At 50.1% G+C, this 22,213-nt stretch overlaps 1 protein-coding gene across 1 annotated transcript in view; it reads left to right on the top strand.

The window, feature by feature from the left end:
• Positions 1-22,213, top strand: part of LOC134009180 (protein kinase C alpha type-like) — an 85,264-nt gene that overhangs the window by 43,836 nt on the left and 19,215 nt on the right. Inside the window, exons 4-5 of the mRNA XM_062448905.1 lie at positions 19,123-19,234; positions 20,615-20,747. Of these exons, the coding sequence (XP_062304889.1) occupies positions 19,123-19,234; positions 20,615-20,747 (245 nt within the window). The remainder of the gene's footprint in view (positions 1-19,122; positions 19,235-20,614; positions 20,748-22,213) is intronic.

Raw genomic sequence — 22,213 nt, 5'->3', positions numbered from 1 at the left:
CTTTCACATGTGAAACACATACGACCGTGGGGAATCCGATGCTTGGGATATTTTCTGCTCGTATACAGACACAGGACCATCCACAATCATGCACACGAACACCGCGCGCTGCGCGCACAAACACACACACAGTGTGGTGATAGTAGAACGTAGCCCACTGTCTCCGCTGGTGGAGAACCTAGCCTCCCGAGGGGCACGCCGCCCATCGCTGCTCAGACACACGACTGAAGACAAGGCAGCACAGAAGGACCCCTCCCTCCCAGTCTATTAACCGCCCCCCCCCCCCCCTGTGAGTAGGTCCCACTGAACGCCCGACAGGAAACGTGCCCCCCCCACCCCCCCCCCCCCACGACTAGTCAGCCCGTTCCATGTGATGTAATGGCTTCTCTTGTGCCAGTCTCTGCATACCACCCCCCGCCCCCCTCCCCCCGCTCTGTCGTTCCTGAACACAGGTCTGCTGGTAGGGGACACGCAGGCACGTGGCATGGCATGCGTTCCGAGCGAATGCGGCTCGCCGGGGAAATTTGACGCTTCTTAATGGTGCCTAGCCTTGCCGTTTTTATTTTGGCTTTTGGCGTGTTGACATGTTCCCACAGAGAGAGAGAGAGAGAGAGAGAGAGAGAGAGAGAGAGAGAGAGAGAGAGAGAGAGAGAGAGAGAGAGAGAGAGAGAGAGAGAGGGAGCGAGTGAGGCCCGAACCCTGAGGGGCGAGAGCGAGAGAGAGACAGAGAGGGTGTGCCCAAGAGAGAGGATGCCATTTCATCAGCCTTACCCAAAAGTGACAGCTAATAAACCGCTTTTCACACACAGCCATGCCAGCTTGAACCCAATGTCAACGGTGACAGTCCCATTGCCCTACCCCTGGTGCTGGAACAACCTGTGACATAGATTACTTCCTTTCACCCTTTACCCGTACCAGTCTAGAACAAGCTGCTGTCATGGACACACGAGCAGGTTACCACAGGCACACACATATACTCAGCATTCAAGGCTGGAGAGATTCAATAATCATTGAAGAGATTATTATAAGACTTGTGGCGAGATGCGGCTCTGCTGTAGGCGGAACTTTCTAGCGTCTGTCTGACTAGCGTCGTCTACTTTATTAATTTTTATTTATTAAATTGAAAAAGGAGTGAAAATGAGATATTACAGTGAAATGGGGACGTTGAATTGAAATAGAATTGGGATAGTCGGTGCCACCAGAACTGCCCTTTAACTGCCCCAGAACTGTCCTCTAATAATGGTTAGAGGGGAAGAATTGGTTGGTCCTGTACGCAAGACTTTAAGGTCACTTCCTAAACAGATTCGGTTCCAGGTTTCCTAAAAGGAAAAGACATCGACTCTTACTTTCGGACGGGAACCGGAGAGACGTTTGAGAATGAGGTACGAGCTTTGTTCCCACGCTCCTATGTGAAAGAGACGTTCGGGGTAAAATCAAGGATAACCCGTTTGTTTTTCTGTCTCGTCGATGTTTATAGCTCTTGGCCCTGAATGCAACCAGGCCGAAACTGTCCATTACTAATTACATTTCATAACACGCCATTAGACACTGCTCACGGCGGTCTAACATGTCGGCTGATTCCTTAAATATTTACAGTGTTTGGCGTGTTATGCGCTCGCCTAGCAACTTCTAAGCATTGCTACTGTATGCAATCAATCTTTGTAATAATCCTGCTAATGAAAAAAACAGCCATGGGTCAGGTATCACTATTGCACTCGTTCAAAGCAAAAGTAGCCTACGTCGAAACCATCGAAAGCCTAACAGCCTAATAGCTCACACTCAGTTAAACCCCTTAATGGTGTGGCTACTCCGCTAAGCTAAGCCGAGTCCATTGACAGGCTTGTTTTACTGCAACAAAGAACAGAGACAGAGAATAGCAAAGAAGAAGGGGAAAATATTGATAGAGCATGGCTGGATGACTGACGGGTGGATAAAGGGTGAGATGAGGGAGGGAAGCATCTCTAGACATCCGCTCCACCTCAAGCCTCTGTGCTCAGTGGAAGGATAGAAGGCAGTCCTGCGTTCACGTCTTGTCCGCCACTTGTAGGCCAGCCGAAGACACTGCAGATTGATCTCCCATTCACATCTTCAGTCTGTTCTGTATCTGATAATAAAGGGGGCGTGTGAGAAAAAAACGACTCGACCGTTTACATGGTAAAGGGTTTGTGTGGCCCCCCGTCACCCCCCTTGCCTCTCTCTCTCTCTCTCTCTCTCTCTCTCTTTCTCTATCTCTATCTCTCCCTCTCTCTCTCTCCCTCCCCCCTCTTCTCTCTTCTTCTTTCTTTCTCTCTCTCTCTCTCTCTCTCTCTCTCTCTCTCTCTCTCTCTCTCTCTCTCTCTCTCTCTCTCTCTCTCTTATTCTCGCAGGCTCTGGCAGAGCCCCTGTGTTTCTGCTTGGGTGTCCCCAGAGTGTCTTAGAGTTCAGTCCCGCCCCCCCCCCCCCCCCCCCCACAGCCAGGGCTCCTTCTAATTGGGTTGCCTCCGTGCCTCATTGATTATATTAGAGCTCCATTACCTCCACACATACACGCACACATAATCTCTGTCCAAAACATTATCCATTTAACCATACAACACACACACACAGTCCTAGCCTTATACCCTTCTAAATGATGCATTGTGGATCTTGATGAAGTGGCTAATGTATGCAGGACTGGCTTGGTTCCCTCTGGTCTGTTGTAGCTCTGTTCCCTTAGAACACACACACACACACAGACACACTGTAAGTGAGCAACAAAGGAACTTAATCTCTCTATTCATTGATGATTTATCAGATAATCCCAAAAATGTATTTCTGTGGGCCCCATCGCAGCCTCTCAAACACTCCTGTCATATTACAAATTGCTTCTTTATTTGTCCTGATCATCTTTGATTCCCTAAGCACTCTTGATCTTTAACTGATACATTTGGAGGAGAGAATTCCCTGATGATGTTTACCCACTGTGGGGTCCTAATCAGCACTAATCGATGTGGAGTCCATCTCGCTAATGGCTTGTGACATGCCTGTCCAAAACTAAACAGGATTGGATCAGTTCAGTTATGGGAGGGCACGGAGACTGGTGGAGATGGATCCGCCTCGTGACTTTGAATGCCACTCTGTGCCACCCTAGAAAGTGCTGCATCACTTCCTGATTCACTTCTTGATGTCCTTTGTTATTCTACCCATGGGGTTTTTAACAAGGGTTTTTTCAAGTGTGATGAAATCACCCTTGTCTCTCGTATATTTTATTGTAGACTTTATAGGACCTCAGATTGCTTATCTATTTTACTCTTCTCTTTTGTACCCTACGTTAAGAGCGGGTAATTCGAGGATCTTTTACTGGGTTCAAGTCTTATCTAACAAGATGTTTTGAACACACACACCAACCCAATGTATCTTATCTAGGCGCATACGTAAGCAAGGTCTAATTCATTGTTGAAGCAGGAGCGCTGGCACATCAACGTCATGCTGTTCCTTCTGTATAATGGAGTGAATGCACTCTCAGGGTTGGTCTGTTACGCGCGCTCTCCTGGCGTCGGTAAAGATGCAACCTTGGAGAGAGAAACCCACCCAGCTGAGAGAGAGAGAGAGAGAGAGGGGGGGGGGGGGAGGGGGAGGGAGAGAGAGAGAGAGAGGGGGAGAGGGAGATAGAGGGAGGAGAGAGAGAGAGAGAGAGAGAGAGAGAGAGAGAGAGAGAGGAGAGAGGGGGAGGGAGGGAGAGGGAGAGAGAGAGGGAGGTGTGAAGGGAGGGCGAGGCGGTAAAGCCTTGAACAAGCAAGAGCCTCAGTCCCTTCCGCCCTCCCCCTCTCCCTCCCTCTCCTCCCCCTCCTCCTCCTCCTCCTCTCGTAGTCATCATCGCCCCTCCGTACCCGGTAGTCCTCCCCGGGAGTGTGGAAGTGCATCGCCCCCGCCGCCCAACCTGTCCTCGCTGCCTCAACCACAGTCTTTCTGCTAGGGAAACGACGGAGATACGTATGCTCACCTCAACTCCAGGTGATTCACTCCACTCCACCCCCCCCCCCAGTGTCAACTCACGGATATGAATTCCTGTCAGCGTTGGACATTAATATCAATGAGAGATAAATGGGGGTACTCTCGGATCGTATGGATATGAATCCCTGAAAGTGGGAGACGGTAATATCGATATGAGATCAATGAAGAGGCTTGGATCGTGCTTCTATATCTCCTGACGTATCTCGGTTCTGGCAGGGCTGTGCATGCTGACAGCTGAAGCCCATACATGCTGTATAAAGTCCCCGACGCTGCAAGTGCGGTTGAAAGCGACGCTGAAACGAAGGCTCCCCTATCGAAGCCAAATATACAGGATGTGTCAAATACGGAAAGGCTGTGTTGACAGTGAGTCGATAAACAGATTATTGCGGGCTGAGCTCTTCAGTAAGCGCCGACAAAGCGGGTGGCCGGGTATGTGTACTGTATGTGGGGGGTGAGCAAGCCAAGTCTCTGAGCCTGACCAGGGATGTGGAGCTGGGGCTCGCCCTATATTTACCTTGTCTCTCTATATATATACTGGCTCTGTGTGACCCCGGCCTGCCCCGCATCCCTCAACTCCATCCCTACCCTAACAACCACCCCAACTCCGTCCCTACCCTAACAACCACCGCAACTCCGTCTCTACCCTAACAACCACCACCAACCCTACCTCCGCCTCTCCTAACCCCCATCCCTACCCTAACAACCACCAACCCCCACCCGAAGCACCCCCTTAGCCCCTCAACCGCCGAGGGGTTGTAAGAAAGTGTGCTGGAATCCTTCAGTCAGGGGGATGAATCGTAGCGACGTGTCATCAGAATCAGAATTCAGAATCAGAATCAGAATCATTGTCGGCAGCATACCTTTCATGACAGGAAACACGGAATATCAACACTGCATGTGCCGGGCTTCAAGAGCTCCCGTGCTGTAGTCGTCATTGTTGAAGCGCCGAGGCTTTCGTTTGGGTTTGAGAGACCCAATCCCAAAACCCAGTCGCATGGCTTACGACATCAGCGTGGTTTTGACCATGTTTGGGCAGGAGGGCGTGACGTCCGCTGACACGAGGCGGCTCCGCGTCGCACGGGTCGTCCGGGGGCGGGGTGCGGAGGGGTGTCCGGGGGCGGGGTGCGGAGGGGTGTGCGCGCTTCGTAGGGATTATCGCTGGTGGCGGGAACGGAGCTCGGACGCAGTCCCCCCGGAGCGCGTGCCGCGCCGGCCAATTAGGCTGCGTCTTCAAAACGCCCGCCGCAGCCGCCACGCGTCCAAACTTAGGGGTGAGCGAGGGGGGAAGTGAGATCGGTAGAGCGGTGGAGCCGGAGATGAAAAGAAGAAGGAGGGAGGAGGGGAGAGAAAGAGATAACGATGGTAGCTTTTACGAAGGGGAGGTAGACAGCGTGACAGGGATGAAAGGCACGGGAAGGGAATAGATTGAGCAGGAGAGGGACGGGTTGGCCTTTAGGGGGACGGAGGGAGAGTCGAAGAGACAGAGAGATGGTGAGATTGAGGTAAGAGACACGCAGTCGTATTGTCACTCATGGAAGCTTGTGACTCACATCCATTTGCTTCTCAAATCTCCGTGTCTAACCCGTTTTCTCTCTCTCCATCACAACGCGTTCCCCCCCCCCATTTATGTCAGTTGTAACTGTCCTGACACATTCTACCCGTCCTCCCTCCCTCTCTCTCTTTCTCTCTCCCTCTCTCTCTCTCTCGTTCTCTCTTTCTGTTTCCCTTTCTTTCTCTGTCACTCCCTGCCAACACTCTTGTTTTCCCCTATTTCACCCTTTTTCCCTCTGACACTCTCCAACTTGCCTTCCCAGTCTTTTTTCAGCAGTTCTGCTGCAGTAACACAATCCTATGTCATACCCTGTTGAGTCACAGTCAAATATTTACTTCTCGGCCCACCCAATCACTGCTCTGAAAGTATAAATAGATGTAATTAGCTGCCTGTTTTCACTCTTCATGAAGTCATTGTTATTTCCGCAAAGGTCCGTTTGCATTTTCGGCCGCGGTTTGTTTTTATTTGTTGGGGCCGACATCGTTTTCTAAGGCTACTCACCCAACATCTTCTTAAGAGTGAGGATTTCTGGAGAGAACAGGCACTGAAGAGGAGAGAGGATGAAAGGGGGAGGGTGAAGAGGGGATTACAGAGGAGGAAGCAATTGTTTAGCTGTGGGGTTCCATTTCACTGACCAAATAAATGAGTTTGGGCGTGAATTTTTTTTCGTTCTTAACTCTTCTCCAAACCAAGGACACTGAGCTGCCGTCAAATCTGACTTCCGGATTATTTTTCATGTCCTAATTGTTTGGGTCCTGTCTACGAATTGACTAAGACTGAAGGAGACAAGCGGGGGCATCGTGTTTTCCACAGCGCACGCCACCGTCGTGCTGTCGGTCGCAGACATGTCGACGCACGTACCAATCCCTTCCCTCCCTCGCTCACACGTCCAACACACACGCGCACGTGAACACACGCGCAGGCGGCGAGTGTGTGCGTTGCCTACGGGCACGTCGTGCGCTTCTTCTCATCCGCGGGGCTCGTCCCCAGACATCTGTTCGCTGCACCCTCTCACCTGCATGCCTGTTGCTCTGCTGAAAGAAGAACAAAGCCAGCCAGCTGAAAGCCCCCCCCCCCTCTCCCCCCCCCCACACACACAAACACACATCCCCCCCTAAATTACATCCCCCCCCCCTCCCTCCCCCCAGTCCCTTAATTAGCCTCCAGTGCCAGAGTTTCTTCTCTGACTAACTGAACTTCTACATACACTTCTAACAGAGCCGCCAGGCTTGGTCACGGCAACAATTAATAACCTTGCCAAACTGCCAGAGTCACCTGTTGTTAATTAACTCGACTTTGAAGAAAGACTTGGGGGGGATGTGGTACAGTATCCATTAGTTACTTTTTGGGAGTGAGGAGCCTGCCTTATCTTAATTATTGAAACACCTGCGTATGGTCTGAAACTCCAATTTATTCTTGTTGGCTGTTGGCTTGTTGGCTGTTGGCTGACGGGGGTCAGATGCCTGAGCAGTTAAGGAATCGGGTTATTAATCAGAAGGTTGCCGGTTCGATTCCAGGCCATGCAAAATGACGTTGTGTCCTTGGCCAAGGCACTTCACCCTCCTTGCCTCGGAGGGAATGTCCCTGTACTTACTGTAAGTCTCTCTGGATAAGAGCTTCGGATAAATGTAAATGTATTCTGTGATGCAACCTGTTCCTTCAATAAAGATTTGAGCTGGGAACAAAATAAAACAAAAAAAATCCCCGAATACTCACATGGCAACGGGATGGAACAGAGCGGGTACAAGGGTTGGCGAGCGAGACGGTAAACAGACCGGTCGTCCTTTCAGCCGGTGAGACAGGCATGACCAGTAGCCCCGTCCTCCATCGACCTCTCGCCAGTCACTCAGACTCCCAGTTTACCTCTCTCCGCTATGCTAATCAGTTAGCCTCCCAGCCATGACTATGCAAGTCCCGCCTGCTTGACTTTGAGTCTCATTAAATTGGTGGCTCTGGATTTCTTTTTAGACACAAACAAGCTGGGCAGGGTGTGTGTGTGTGTGTGTGTGTGTGTGTGTGTGTGTGTGGGGGGGGGGGGGGGCTTTTGTTGGGCCTTTTTCTTCTGGACCTGAAAATGACTGGCTCTGTTGAGAGCCTGGCCTTGGCATGTCTGAATGACGTTATAAGAAAGGTGTATTTGCCAATTGAAAGATTGCCTTCAGGTCTGACTAATGCTAGTGCTTTATCAGAGAGGCCGTACTTAAGGTATACATTCGTGGACTGCACTGTGAGCCCAGGGCTACAGCTCAATCTGTGTTTCTTCCATGTGAATTTCACGAATAGAAAAATGGACTTAAACCTCAAGGTTATCCTCTCCTGTGGCTAAATAGCTAGAAACCTTTCCACGCACGCCGAAGCATTATTTCTCACAAAGGCAAGAACAAATAAATGCCATATAGTGTCGTTGAGAAACGGATACAAACTTTTGGTTCCAACTTTCCTCGCTTCTATGTGGGTGGGTGCTTTTGTGAAGATTCAGGGAGGTGGGTAACAGTTCTTGGAAGGGGGTTATGGGGGCCACACCTGACTCAGGGGGGCTCATTAGGGATCTGTTTTCAGGTGCGGGTGCAGGTCATCAACACCCCCGTCTCTCTCACAACACACTCCAAGTGGAGCTGGGGGGGGGGAATCTCACCTCTGACTCTTCTGTTGTTTTGCAGGCACGCTTACAGGCTGGTTTACAGGCTGGTTTACAGACCAGCATAGGCCAGTGCGTCGTAATGTGAATGCCTGGTGTCAAATGACGTAAAGATATTGTGTGTATTCAGATTTCAACTTTGGGGTAGTTGCAGGTGCATGCGGCAGGTGTGTGTGTTCCTCTGTCCTCTGTAGTTACAATGTGTATTATTAAGTCTATAATTGTCAACCAGAACCCACTCAGAGAGAAAGGCAAGATGTTTGTTTGGGAATTGTTCCAGTGTCACTGTCTGTTTGACATTCATGTATTTCTCAATCCGAATGTCTCGTCTCTTGAACATTGTGCTCATTTCAGAGTCCTCAGAACCCTAATATCTGGTTCACCGTTTTAACAAGGATGATATATCTCAAATCCCCCTGCCCTTTCGGTCATGATAAAACAGTTATTATCAAAATGGCTGTATTCCCCCATATCTCTGGATAAACCCACCAGGATAATCCCACACTTTGTTTTAATTCCTTCATAGTACATGCAGATTAGAAAAGCCCTTTGTTGAATTGGAATCTGGGATCTGAAGTCTGTCTGACGTGAAGCCAGGGGGAGAGAGGATCTCGGGTGGTGATTCATGCTAAATATAGCTACCCAGCTAGCACTTCCTATCAAGATAAATGATAGCACCCTTTTGTGCCCATTCACTGCACATCTTCACCCCTACAACTGCTGCTAGCCGATGCTACGTACATAGTTCAATGCTAGAGGATATGTAGACCAGTTAGGAGAGGTGGGGTGGTTAGCAGGGTACATGTATAGTGATTTACCCCTCTAGATAGCTGCTAAGCTATCTAGCCTCATTGAAACTGGAGAGGTCAAGTTAGCCAGTGCTAAGTTCCACTCCACTGTTATGCTCCGAATGTGTCCCAGTATGCAGTGGCAATGCATATTATTAGTCTAGCGGTAGCATGGTGGGATAACTTTGAATTGGCCTGAATGAAGTGACACTGTCAGATGGCTGAGTGGTTAGGGAATCGGGCTATTAATCAGAAGGTTGCCGGTTCGTGCAAAATGACGTGTCCTTGGGCAAGACTCTTCACCCTACTTGCCTGGGGGGGGGGAATGTCCATGTACTGTAAGACGCTCAGGATAAGAGCGTGTGCTAAATGACTAAATGTAAATGACACTGAGGGCCGGACCCTGATTTTTATCGATGGACCCTAACAGACAATGACACCCCCCGCCCGCCCGCCCTCCCTCCCCCGCATTTTCTCTTTCTCAACTCACATCCTCTCTCTCCCTCCCCCCTCAACTTCAACTCTCCGGCACAATCTCCATCAAAGCTCTCTCCTTCTTATCGTATCTCCATATCCACCCATCCTATCCCTCTATCTCTCCTCACATCACCACCCCCCCCCCCCACACACACACACACACACACACCTTCTCTCTATCTCCCAGTGCGTCGCTGGGTGTATTTGCGCAGCATAATTACCCCTGTCAGGAAATGGTATTATTTTTTGTTATGGTTTGACTTGGCGGGCGCGGCGGGGGCCCGTGGTAACTGTCTCCGTGGGCTGCCAGGCGGGAGGAAGTGACTTATATGCGAGGGGCCCCAGGCGCCACCGTGCCAAATGTCACCTCCCAGTAAGGGGCGCTGAGAGGTGTGGCATGGGGGAGGGGGTTTCCATGACGATCAATACCCATGACCCCACGTGACTGACGGGGGGGGGGGGGGGGGCTCTCATCTCGTGATTCTCATCCTTGTCCGCGCTTTCCTGATGTTCGCAGGCCGTCTTGGAACAATACGTCGACCTCCCCCGTGCAAGTAACACCTATGCATGTCTGAGACATCAACGGCTCATGGATTCAACCAACCAGTCGCCAGCATCTCTCTCCTCGTTAGGAAACCTGTTGTCACTCTAGGACTGTGTGTGACTAGCTTGTGGTCTGTTGTGTTTGTATGTGTGTGTGTGTGTGTCTTCTCCAGGGCTGGTGTTAGCTGCTCAGGGTTGGCAGCTTGTTTCCCTTTGTGGAGATGTTGAGAGAGACAAATCTCCACTGTAATAGCCCCCCCACCTCCATCCCCCTGCTTCTTTGGCTGACACACCGGCAGACAGAGAGACAAGGAGGCTGCACGGTAGAGCGTGTATAATCAGAGCCTGGGAGCCAGGGGAGGAGGGGACCTATCTTTAGCCCCCCCGCCCCTCCTCCCCTCTCTGTCTGTCTGTCTGTCTTCCTCCCTCCCTCCCTCCGTCCTTCCAGCTCTCCCCCCACACCCCCTCCACCCCCAACCCCCCTCGCCGTGCGTGACAGCGGGGACCACCTGCAGTGCCGCACGCTCTTCTAACACCACCACGCGCCCCCTCGCCAGCCAGCCTGGACCTGTTTAACCCCCAGCACATACACGCACACACACACGCTCACACACACACACACACACACAGACATGCACACACTATATCCCTCACAGCAGGGTTCTGACTTTGTTTTCAAACGTGTGCCCGTGCATGTTTATGCAGCATTACGTGTGTGCCGTGTCGGTCAAATGTTCATGTGGACAGCTAATCGGTCGGTGTGTGTCCGGCACACGCGTCTGGGACCAAACATTCAGGTCTAATGACTACGTGAAGCTTTTTTTCGAAAGGGTGGGTGCCACTGCCACATCGTGGCGGTCTGTGGAGTGATGCTCCCTGCTCCTATAGTGTTTCATGACTGGATGTCAGGGAGTCAGGTGGCTGAGCGGTGAGGGAGTCGGGCTAGTAATCAGAAGGTCGCCGGTTCGATTCCCAGGCCGTGCCAAATGAAGTTGTGTCCTTGGGCAAGGCACTTCACCCTACTTGCCTCGGGGGAGAATGTCCCTGTACTAACTGTAAGTCACTCTGGATAAGAGCGTCTGCTAAATGACTAAATGTAAATGTAAATATGCCTATTGACTCTGGGATGAACCAGGGCACTGCTGTTCCAGTGCTGCAGGGCCACAATGATGAGGTGCCTGAGTTTACCTGGCAAAAGATGGATGGATGAATGGATGTGATGGAGATGGGAGAGATAGACAGTGTGACAGATACAGATTCGGGGGCAGGTGTGCGATCTTTAGCCACACCCTTTTTGACTCATCCATGGAAGAAGCAATGTCACACATCTTACTGTTCCGACAATGTCGTTAAACGTAATGTACGGCACCACACGTACAGGAGAGAATGTTATATCCAGGGCCTTGCTCGCACAGTAGCCGCGACAAGAAAAAAACACAACCTAAACAGACACACACACACTCAGCTCTGGTAAGCCCTCTGTGACTTCCCTCGAAATTGCACTCCACATCACATAATATGACCTTTTCTTGACCTTTTGAAAGCATACACTGCGTCTTCATTTAAAGCTACTCCAGATTGTATTAGAAATGAGAGGAGAGCGGTTTCAGCTCCGTGGGTAGTTCCTACCCTGGTGGAAAAGAGTGGGGGAGTGATTAGATTGTACAGCAGTACTGGGAGCGCTAGCTGCTGGCTAATAGCAAACGTCTGACAGCCTCCTTAATTGCCTTAGAGAGGGGTGTGATCACGCCGGTCTTACAGTGAGAGACCCAGTGATTGGCCGGGACTGCAGGAGAGAGCCGGTGTGGCTTTTCCACCCCCCCCGGTTTCAAAGGTGATTATTATCTGATTGGGCTGTTGTGGAGATGACTGATATCACACGCTCTCAACCATAGAAGAGGACTGGGTTCAAAAACTCTCTCTTTGTTCATGACCTCCTTGCATCTCTCTCCATTTCTCTCACACATGCACAAACTGAAATCATGACAAGTCTTGGTCCGATCTAGTTCCATGGAAGACTTGCTTGTCAAATAGCAACACAGAGAAGCAGTAGTCTGTTAGCGCTTCGGCTAACAACCCACCCCCGCAGGTTTGTACAGCTGTGCCCCGGCGATTAGCGTGCAATGCAAACCCTCTTTCTCTGCCCGTTGGCAAGGATTCGGGTCTTTAGAGGGCTCATCCTGGTCGAGGACAGCCGTCAGCCCCAACTGTCGCCCCGCTGAGTGGCTGTTGCAGCCGAGTGTTAGCGAAGGGATCACGGTGTTGATATCAGCCTGTCAGAGTCGTGGCTAGGAATTCCGTGACTTGCCTGACCATCAGTCATCAGATTTAAAAAGGTCGACCTCAATGGCCGTTGACTCGGAACAGGACTTTATCCAGTGAACATTCCGGACATGTCGGAACTTTATCCAGTGAACATTCCGGACATAATGGAGGTTGCTTGCTTGTTTATACTCGTCTCCATGGGCAGATGTGTTTAGTTCCAAACTGCTCCGTTGGCCGTTGGCTGCTACAGCATACTACGATTGAAAGATCTTGCGTGTATGCTCAAAACGCACCAAACCGTTGACAGAAACAAACACACACACACACCATACATATGATAAATAGCCGTAGCGTAGGCGTTGGAAGACCGCCGCCATGCGGGCGGGGATGCCCCTCCAGGCCCAGACCGGGACGATAATTAACGAGCGATAATTAATTATGCCGGCGTGGCGAGGAGGCTGGCTAATTAGCGCCTGCCTCTGACCAAGCGCACGTTTGTTTTCCATCCCTGCTCCCTCCTCCCTGGCCTCCGCCAGCCGTTTGATGCCTGGGTGCCCTGCACCACGGCTGCCTTTGATCTGAGAACCACACCTGACATCCTGGACTCCTTTCAGATGCAATCAGATATGCAAAGTTCAGACCTATTCAACGTTCGGCGCACACTTGCAGCCATCTGCATAGTCTTAATCCTTTTAACCTCGACCCCCATCTGTCCGACAGAAAGTTCAAAGCCAACATACATTCCATTTATTGACACTGAACATTTTGTCAGTCCATTGCCCTTTTGAAAGATCCAATATTTATATGTCCCCCCCAAAAAAATATTGGAGAGATTGAGAAAATGAGAACATGTTTTCCCGCTCCCAGAAGCTGAAGCCTCACGGAAACACACAGAGGGGGCAGGGCCGACTTATGACGGAGAAGGGAACATGGCCGTCCCTTAGGGAAATAAACATGACAAATACTCGGCTGAACGCATGTCCTCCGCCCTTTGCGTTCTTGCTTTGTCGAAACCACCTCCAGAACGAGCCAGAGCCTTACCCGCAGCTCCCCCATGACTCACCGACGAACGGCTCCAGTCACGAGAAGCCTTTTCTTCGCGTCTGAGTTTGGGTGAAAGGCGCACAGCTCGCCGCGTCCTTTCCGTCAAGTCGGAAAACATGAGTGACTCCCAAGTCTGGAGGTGGAACAACACGTGTGTCGTTGGGTATGGAGCGACGGTGCCCACCTACCTCTCTGATCGCTGCAGAGATGTCTCTTCCAAACGTCAGCTTGCGCTCTGAGGTGGCCTGGCTGCTCCTGTTGGGCCAATCAAGGAGGGGGACGTTGGAGTGACTCATGCCCAGTCATAACGGTGTCAAACATTAAGGGTGCCTGCTTCTTTCAAGGTCCTAAATGTCCTTCCGATAACAGACGGTGTGTCTATGTAACTATGGATCTTTATTAACCTACTCACAGCGTTTCCTGGACCAAGCTGCTTTCAGTTGGCTTGTTTCTCTCTCTCTCTCTCCCAAGCTTAAGTGCACTTTTATTATTAGCTACGTTACAAGTCCACGTGCATCGTGCTCTGCTCTACTCCATCTGGGTAGGTAATAAGAGCCAGGTCGGACCGTACTGTAGCTAGCTTCAATTGTCAGGAGCAAGTGGACAGAACGCGGTTGTCGGTCCTGTACGGGACTGAAGCAGAGTGTGGCCATCTTGTAATGGGTTAACTAGGATCCTGCACATTAGGGAGTGCCTACAGTTCCATGGCTCTAATTACAACCTCATGTTTTCACCGCCCCCACACACAGCCCTTATTGATTTAACTGGACCAGATCTCACATACACACACACGTGCACACACACACACACACACACAGACCCACACGTTGTATGCAAGATTTCACATGCTGGGTGGCTCAGTGTGTTTTAGACACATGCACGTGTCCGCACGCATCCTGACGCAGAAGCCACACACACACAGACCTGGGGGAGATATGACTAGAATGTCATTCAATATTAAAGCAGTAGAAACAAACTCTCGGTTCTTAGACCAATCAGTCTTAATCTGAAAGCAGTGTTTCCTCATTTTCAACCAATCGGCACAGGAATCCTCAATGATGTTGTGTTTACCCACTCAGCATCCTGTAATTGTGTTTGTCTTGCAAAACAAGTTTGTCATTGACAGCAGCTGGTCTGGCCTGGACATCCAGTTAATGACCTATTACATTTACATTACATTTAGTCATTTAGCAGACGCTCTTATCCAGAGCGACTTACAGTAAGTACAGGGACATTCCCCCGGGGCAAGTAGGGTGAAGTGCCTTGCCCAAGGACACAACGTCAGTTGGCATGACCGGGAATCGAACTGGCAACCTTCGGATTACTAGCCCGATTCCCTCACCGCTCAGCCATCTGACTCCCTATTAGGGTTTAATAGGCAATCTCATGTCCATAGAAGTGGACCACAAATCCCACAATCCATGGGCTGATGAATGGACAACTTCCAGCCAAACGGAGGTTTGTCTTGTGGCAAGATGGTGCCTTGTTTGTGTTTATGTAGCGCTTAAACAGCATGACTGCCTAAACACACATTTAACGCCCAGCCACTAAGATAGCTACTGAAACCATTATTCTATATATTTTTTTGTATTTTTTATTTATTTTACTTTCATAAGAAGTTTTGTCTGCAAAAGCCACTTTCTGGGAATGATTTCAAAGTGTCGCCATCTCTCCCATTGCCTCGACTTGCCAAGTTTGTTGAACTGTTCCCACTGACTCACCTCTTCGTGTGTACATCTTGATCTGCCTTTACGCAGACTTGATGCTGCTCTCGTTGAAATCTAATTTGACCGGAGCTATAAAGAGGTGCATTGGAGCATCTGCCCCCGAACATGAATCCTTGTCCCTTCCACTTTACCCGGATGGAGAGAGCAAGACGAGAGAGAGAGGAAAAGAACGAGAGGATAATCCTTCAGAATCAGCTGTGCGTGGGTGGGCATGAGTAACTGCAGCTGGCTCAGCCTTCCCCTCTCTCTCTCTCTCTCTCTCTCTCTCTCTCTCTCTCTCTCTCTCTCTCTCTCTCTCTCTCTCTCTCTCTCTCTCTCTCTCTCTCTCTCTCTCTCTCTCTCTCTCTCTCTCTCTCTCTCTCTCAGTCTCTCTCTCACAGTCTCTCTCTCTCTCCCTCCCCATCTCACTGTCTTGCTCTCCCATCATCCTGCTTTCCCTTCAACCAACACGGTCTCCATGAAAACCCTGCAGACAGCTAATTGGGGGCTGCTTTGTCATGTGTGACTTTCTCTGTGTGTGTGTGTGTGTGTGTGTGTCTGTGTGCTTGTGTGCGCGCATTGACAGCGCAATTAAAAAACAAACACCCAGACCCAGTCGGTGGCGACTTCTCATAGCAGTTGACAAGGCTGGAACATCTGAGGGGGAGGATGAGAAGCCCGGGGAAACATGTCCACACGTGACAGCCATGTTTATCCTGACCCCGAGGTAAAATAGACAGAGACACGAGGCATCGAGGAAGCTCGCAAGTCTCTCTCAAGTAAGACACCCCTCCACCCACCCACACACACACACGCACACACACGCACACCGCCGTGTCAGTCTGACAGAGCGTGATAAGTGACGGCACCGAGCAACTGTCACCTCGCCTCAACATTTGATCAACCCGCCACGCAAGACACCGTCGAGGGCTGTTCAAGCTTCACCGTCGGTGCCTCGTGCGAGGGCACGTTCCACGCTACTGTATCGGCACCCTCGGTTAGCCTCTCTCTCTCTCTAAGGAATTCTTCCTTTCCAGGAAAAGGAGTGAAACCTCCTAAGGGGTGGCTTTCCAGTTTAAATAAACAAGAATGTGTTCTCTTCAAACAGACCCATGGATGAAAGGGGTTGGAAGGGGGTGAATTGATGGAGGGGGGCTGGGAGGCAGGGGAGTTGATTAATTCAACTCGATGCAAATCCAGGAAAAAGAGGCGGATAACGTAGAGAGAAAGAAAGGAAAAAAACAAGAGCGGGCGGCACAGGAAGCCACCAGAAGCTTGCAGTGTCCCTGCTGCTCTCTCCGATGTTGCACATGGCTGTATCAGACATGGAGGTCTCATGCGCGGCGCAGAGGAGACCATGCAGTGGCTTTGTACATACATAACTGCATACTGTGACATATAGAAACTGCCGCTTTCAGGTGTGTGACTCATTGCGAGCAGTAAAGCTTGCATATGGATTTTTCATTGCGCTGACTCTGAAGTATGAAGTGTGAATTGTGGGCTTCCTGTGGTGGGAGAACTGAAGGTTAAGACTGCCAAGGCTTTTTCCTTTAAATCCTCTTTCCCTACGTTAAACACAGCGGACGGTTGGTGTGTCATGACTGTAGCCGTACTCATATTTCTAAAGACATCTGAAGGATCGGATTTCTAAAGGCGTCTGTGTTCATGACCAAGCTCCAAACAGTAGACAATACAGGGCTGTGGTGTTGCTACAGTGGGGCCTGGTTGGAACTCAGAAGCTTCCGGTATTTTCCGTTTCAGAATTCGACTTAGTTTACAAGCCTTCATATTTACCCAAGGTAGAGTTTATGCCAACACCTATTTGCTTTAGACTTGTCCCAAATGCCTTTCCTCAGTGTACCTTGAAGAGGGGGGGGGGGGGGGGGGGGTTGTGTCTCACATGATTTAGGAGCCAAGAATCCAGGCGAAACTTAAATTGTGTGAGGAAAACAACCGAGCAGTTAGTGAACAGGAGCGAGTGAGAGAGTTAGTGAGAGTTAGTGAAAGAGTTAGTGAGAGAGTTAGTGAGAGAGTTAGTGAGAGAGTTAGTGAGAGTTAGTGAAAGAGTTAGTGAGAGAGTTAGTGAGAGAGTTAGTGAGAGAGTTAGTGAGAGAGTATGGATACCTTGAGAGTCTTTTATCTGCTTGCATCTTAAAGCACAGGTTTTTTACTTCCTGTACAATTCTGCTTAATCTATCCAATCTTCCCTTGATCCGTCTCATCAATATACATTACAATAAGCAGTTTTAGAGTCTGGTTGGACTGTACATCCATACTACTTGATCTCTGAAGTGACTTTCTTCTCTGTAGCTGTAGCGTAGATTTGCCTTCGTACCGAGCTCACACAACTCACCCTTCCCCGTTCCACTTCCTGCTTTCGACGCGCCTGCAAGTAGGCATCAGGCTCATTTGCCTGGTTTGACTATGCACACTGGAGCTGGAACAAGGATCTTGATGGCCCAATGGCCTAGTCTTTAACAAAGCCTAAGCGCGAGCAAGAGATGCAAATACCGCGAGCCGGATAGAACAGGATCGAACCCGCCAAACAGAAAAGAGAGTATTTCTCCCCAGCCTATTGATCCTATACTGTAACTAAAGTGCTTGAATATCAGCAGAGTTCGACCTAGTGCCCTTCGACCTGCAGGACTGTAGCCTCCTTGTCTGGAGAAAGATCTCCTCCTTTAAAGTTCCAAATGCAGGAATCCCAAGAGTTTCACGGATTGCTCAGCAAAGAGGCGTTGGAGCACACACACACACACACTTACACACACAAGTTCAAACACACACACACACACACCCTTCGGTTTAGCCGGACAATGAAGCTTGGGCACCGCAGGCACCGCAGGCACTATGAGAGGTCTTGGTGACCCAGGGCAGGGCTTAGCGGGCCGGAGGACCCACCCAGGTGTTGGCTGTGCCTGGGTAGACTCCTCCCCTGCTGCACCAGTCCAGACAGACTTGTCTCTGATGGAGAGAGAGGGAGAGAGAGAGAGAGAGGGGTGGGGGATAGAGACAGCAATGGATCAGGGAAGGATAGAACACGACATAACAGAACGGAGTACGACGGGCTGTTCCGGCCGAGTTGAGGCGACGACGTCATGGACCGCTCTCCCCGCTCTCCTTCGCTCGCAATAATACACCCAATAATACACCCTCTCCTCTCTGCCCGGCAACCGACGGCTCCCTCGCCTGCTCGCCGTGAAAGCGCTAATGGGGCATATTAGGCTTTTCCATTAAAGCGTAATGCTTTTCATGTATAATGGATCACTTTCATTTAAAATGCACCAGTTGCTCTATGCCGTGAGGGCGTGCGTGTGTGTTAGCCGAGTATCGATCCATGGAGTTGCATGGTCGACTTGGCTTTCACACATGCACGCGCACGTGCACAACAAACACACATGTCAACACACACACGATCTGATCACTGAGCAGCAAATGCAACCCGATAGTCATTGGTGTCTTAAGAAGCCTGCATGTGAGACCATTCCACCTATGCACCATTACAATGCTTAAGTGTGACCCAATCTGTTGAATTCAGTTTCATAGGAAAAGCAGGACACTAATTTTACCCTCAAACTGAACAGTGGTTAATGCTAGTCAGTATTCATAACTGCTTGTCAACCTTGTTACCTTCTCATCCTGAGAAAATCAAATAAACTATGTTTTTCTCAGCCTGAGAAAACCTATTGTTCTCCCAGACAATACCTGAACATTGGGACAAATTTGCACAGTAGTGTTTGAACAGTTGCGGTCAAAAGTCTAAACGTTTATACATTCTCTGCCTGTGAGTGTGTTTGCTAGTATTTGCCATGTAAAAAAACAAACAGAAAAATATTTTTTTTTTTTGTGTGACTGCCAATCAAAGTAGAGTGATTGTCCTGGACGGTGTGTCTGAAGTGCTCTGATTGGACGATCACTCAAACTCTTAATCATGGCCATTGGTTCCTACAGGGAGAGGTCAAAAGTCGGCTGCAATCATCACAGAATCACTCAAGGGATGTTTTGTGGGGGCTTTTGATGACAACAAAAGGGTTGCTATGTTCATTGCGGTCGTTCTTCCGTGCCGTGTGGCCGCAGTCCCTCCCACCAAACAGAGGTGGAGTGAAGTGACCAGGCCGTCTCTGTTGTGTCCTGCAGGACCCCCGAGCCAAGCACAAGTTCAAGATCCACACCTACGGCAGCCCCACCTTCTGCGACCACTGTGGCTCCCTGCTCTACGGCCTCATCCACCAGGGGATGAAGTGTGACAGTGAGTATCTCCCCGACGACCCGCCCGCCCGCCCCCTCTCCTCTCCCCCGCCGCCTCTCCTCTCCCCTGCCCCCTCTCCTCTCCCCCGCCCCCTCTCCCAGCATCCGGAATGAGTCAGGTGGCTGAGCGGTGAGGGAGTCGGCCTAGTAATCTGAAGGTTGCCAGTTCGATTCTCAGCCGTGCCAAATGACGTTGTGTCCTTGGGCAAGGCACTTCACCCTACTTGCTTCGGGGGGAATGTCCCTGTACTTACTGTAAATCGCTCTGGATAAGAGCGTCTGCTAAATGACTAAATGTAAATGTATCCTCGCCACCCCTCTCTCTCCCGTGATCTTTCCACCCCTCACGCTTCCCTTACCCCCTTCCCTCTCCACCCCCCCCCCACCCTCTCCCCCTCCATCTCCCCCACCTCCTTCCCCTCCCCTCCATACCCACCCCCCTCGCCCCCTACCTCCACAGGGCACTCCGCGTCACTTAATCCACGTCCTTCTGTGACACCAGATTGCCGCCGTCTCTGCCGGTCTCTCATAACATAAAACAACTTCATTATTAAAAAAAACGAAATTTCCTCCTCCGGCTTCCATCTTTTTCTTCTTTTTTTTTTTTTTACTCCAGACCCACCTCTCCTCCCAGGGTCCATATTTCACACATACAGTGCTGGTGCTGTATGCTGTTGAAATATGCATTCCCAAAGCTAGCGGCGAGGCTATTTTTATTAGACACATTCACACAAGTAACATCCCCCTCAGTCTGCTGCGGCCCAGCATTCCAGATGAACAAGATGACATTAATGAAGTATTAAATAAACTGTCCCTCTCTCCGCCATGTCTGGCATTTTAATCCTAATTATGACTCTGGGGTATACGTAAATAGAGATATTATGCTATGGACAGGAAATTGATTTGGCAGAAGCTCCCTGCTCTCATGGCTGTGTCATTAGATTAAATTGTGTGTTTTTAATTGCCGGGGGCTTTATGCTAGCTGTTTTATTTCGAGGGATTGGAAGGGTAGGCTAGGCATCTGTTTGTTTTAGTTAGGGGAACTGTGTACGGTACACAGATTATGTTTTCTAGGAATTGAAAGCACTGTGTGTTTTCAAATTCATAAAATAATAGGTGTCTGACCTTGTAGTATACTGCACCTAAAACTTCTCAAAACTCACCCTGGTTGTTTTTGTGACAACATCAAGTTACACACACAGGTACAACAGGTTCCCAAATCAATGCTTTTATTGTTAACAAGTCTATGCCCCCTCTTTCTCTTTCTCTTTGTCTCCCTCTCCTATTCTCTATCGCTCACTCTCCCTCTCACCCTCTCTCTCTCTCCCTCTCCCCCTCTCCCTCTCCCCCTCTCCCTCTCTCTCCCCTGTCCTGTGTGCAGCCTGCGACATGAACGTCCACAACCAGTGTGTGATGATGGTGCCCAGCCTGTGTGGAACGGACCACACCGAGAGGAGGGGACGCCTCTACCTCAAGTGTGAGGTCACCGGGGAGAAGCTTCAGGTCACAGGTAGGCCCCCGGACCCAACCATCTGACAGCCCACCCCCCACCCCTTCTCTTTGACTCACGACTCCCAATCGGCTCTCCCGTTCCCATCTCTATCCCCCCCCAGTGTTATGAATGAGTCGTTTCCATGGGAATCGTACGAATCCTCCTAGTTTGTGAACAGTGGAAGCGGCCCGGGCCTGATTTTGACCCCTGACCCACCCGCGTCCGTGAGCTCATGACTGCAAACGTGATTCAAAGTCGTGGCAGGTTCTGAGGAATCAGTTGGATTCGGCCATGTATTACTACTCCAAAACCATAGGAGTAGTAATACATGTTATCTGTTAGTTGTTCCCTCTGGACCCTGGACATAAGTGCTTCTTGTCAGGGGGTTTATGGTTAAATATATTCTTTGTGGTGGGGGGGACGACACTCTTTCCTCCTTTTCAAAGGGAAAGTAAAATGGTTTCCATAGCTAGAAACAACAATCATTGGTACTTCAGCAGTCCAACGTCTTCACAGCCCCAGGGATCAGTCTTGGACGCCGCAGGCACCGACGCACACACAATATTGATATTGCACTTTCTCTCAGTCCGACACAAGTTTGAACCTAAATCGATCGAAATCAATGTTTCCGCCTTCGAGTCTCCTCCTTCTGGGTTGTCGAAGAGTGCAACACGTTAAGACACAGGGTGGTGAGGCAGCCCCCCCCCCCCCCCACACACACACACACACACACACACATACCAACCAAGAGGTCAATATCGCTGGATAAACAGATCGATAGTGTGTCTCACAGTATCAGGCCAGCCTATTCATCAAGGAGAGCCATGCAGAGTCACAGCCCAGCCCTGAGGAACCCTGCGGGGATGCTGGGTGGGACTGGGTTTAGACCAGAGCGAAGAGGCCCCTTGTCTTACTTCAGGTTTTTTCCGGCTTCAGCTTGTTCCACATGTTTTTAACTCGGTGCTAAACGATGGTCAGTTTGAGGTTCACCAAGTCTGTTTCGGAGAATGCAATGTGTTGGACTTTGGATGTTTGCTTTCACGTCTAGTGTTATGCCAGCAAAAGTTCGCTATTGACTCTTCTTCAGCCATAATCATGTTTACTTATTACATTTAGCAGACGCTCTTATCCAGAGCGACTTACAGTAAGTACAGGGACATTCCCCCTGAGGCAAGTAGGGTGAAGTGCCTTCCAAGGACACAACGTCATTTTGCACAGCCGGGAATCGAACCGGTAACCTTCAGATTACTAGCCCGACTCCCATACCGCTCAGCCACCTGACTCCCAATCCCAGACTTATGAACCAGTTGTGTATCTTGTCCTACAGACATGAGGAAGAGCCTTTCTAATTTAACTTAAAACAAAAGTTTTTGTATTTACACGAGTCAAATACCTCTGTTTGTACAGCATGGTTGAACTCAGTAGCAACCCAATTGCTGAGCAATTACAGTACAAGCATGCAGTGTAGCTAGTCTTTAATAGCAGAGA

This window comes from Osmerus eperlanus, chromosome 22 (genome assembly GCF_963692335.1).
Source record: "Osmerus eperlanus chromosome 22, fOsmEpe2.1, whole genome shotgun sequence".
NCBI classification, from domain to species: Eukaryota; Metazoa; Chordata; class Actinopteri; order Osmeriformes; family Osmeridae; genus Osmerus; species Osmerus eperlanus.
This window is presented reverse-complemented; position numbering and strand designations above follow the sequence as displayed.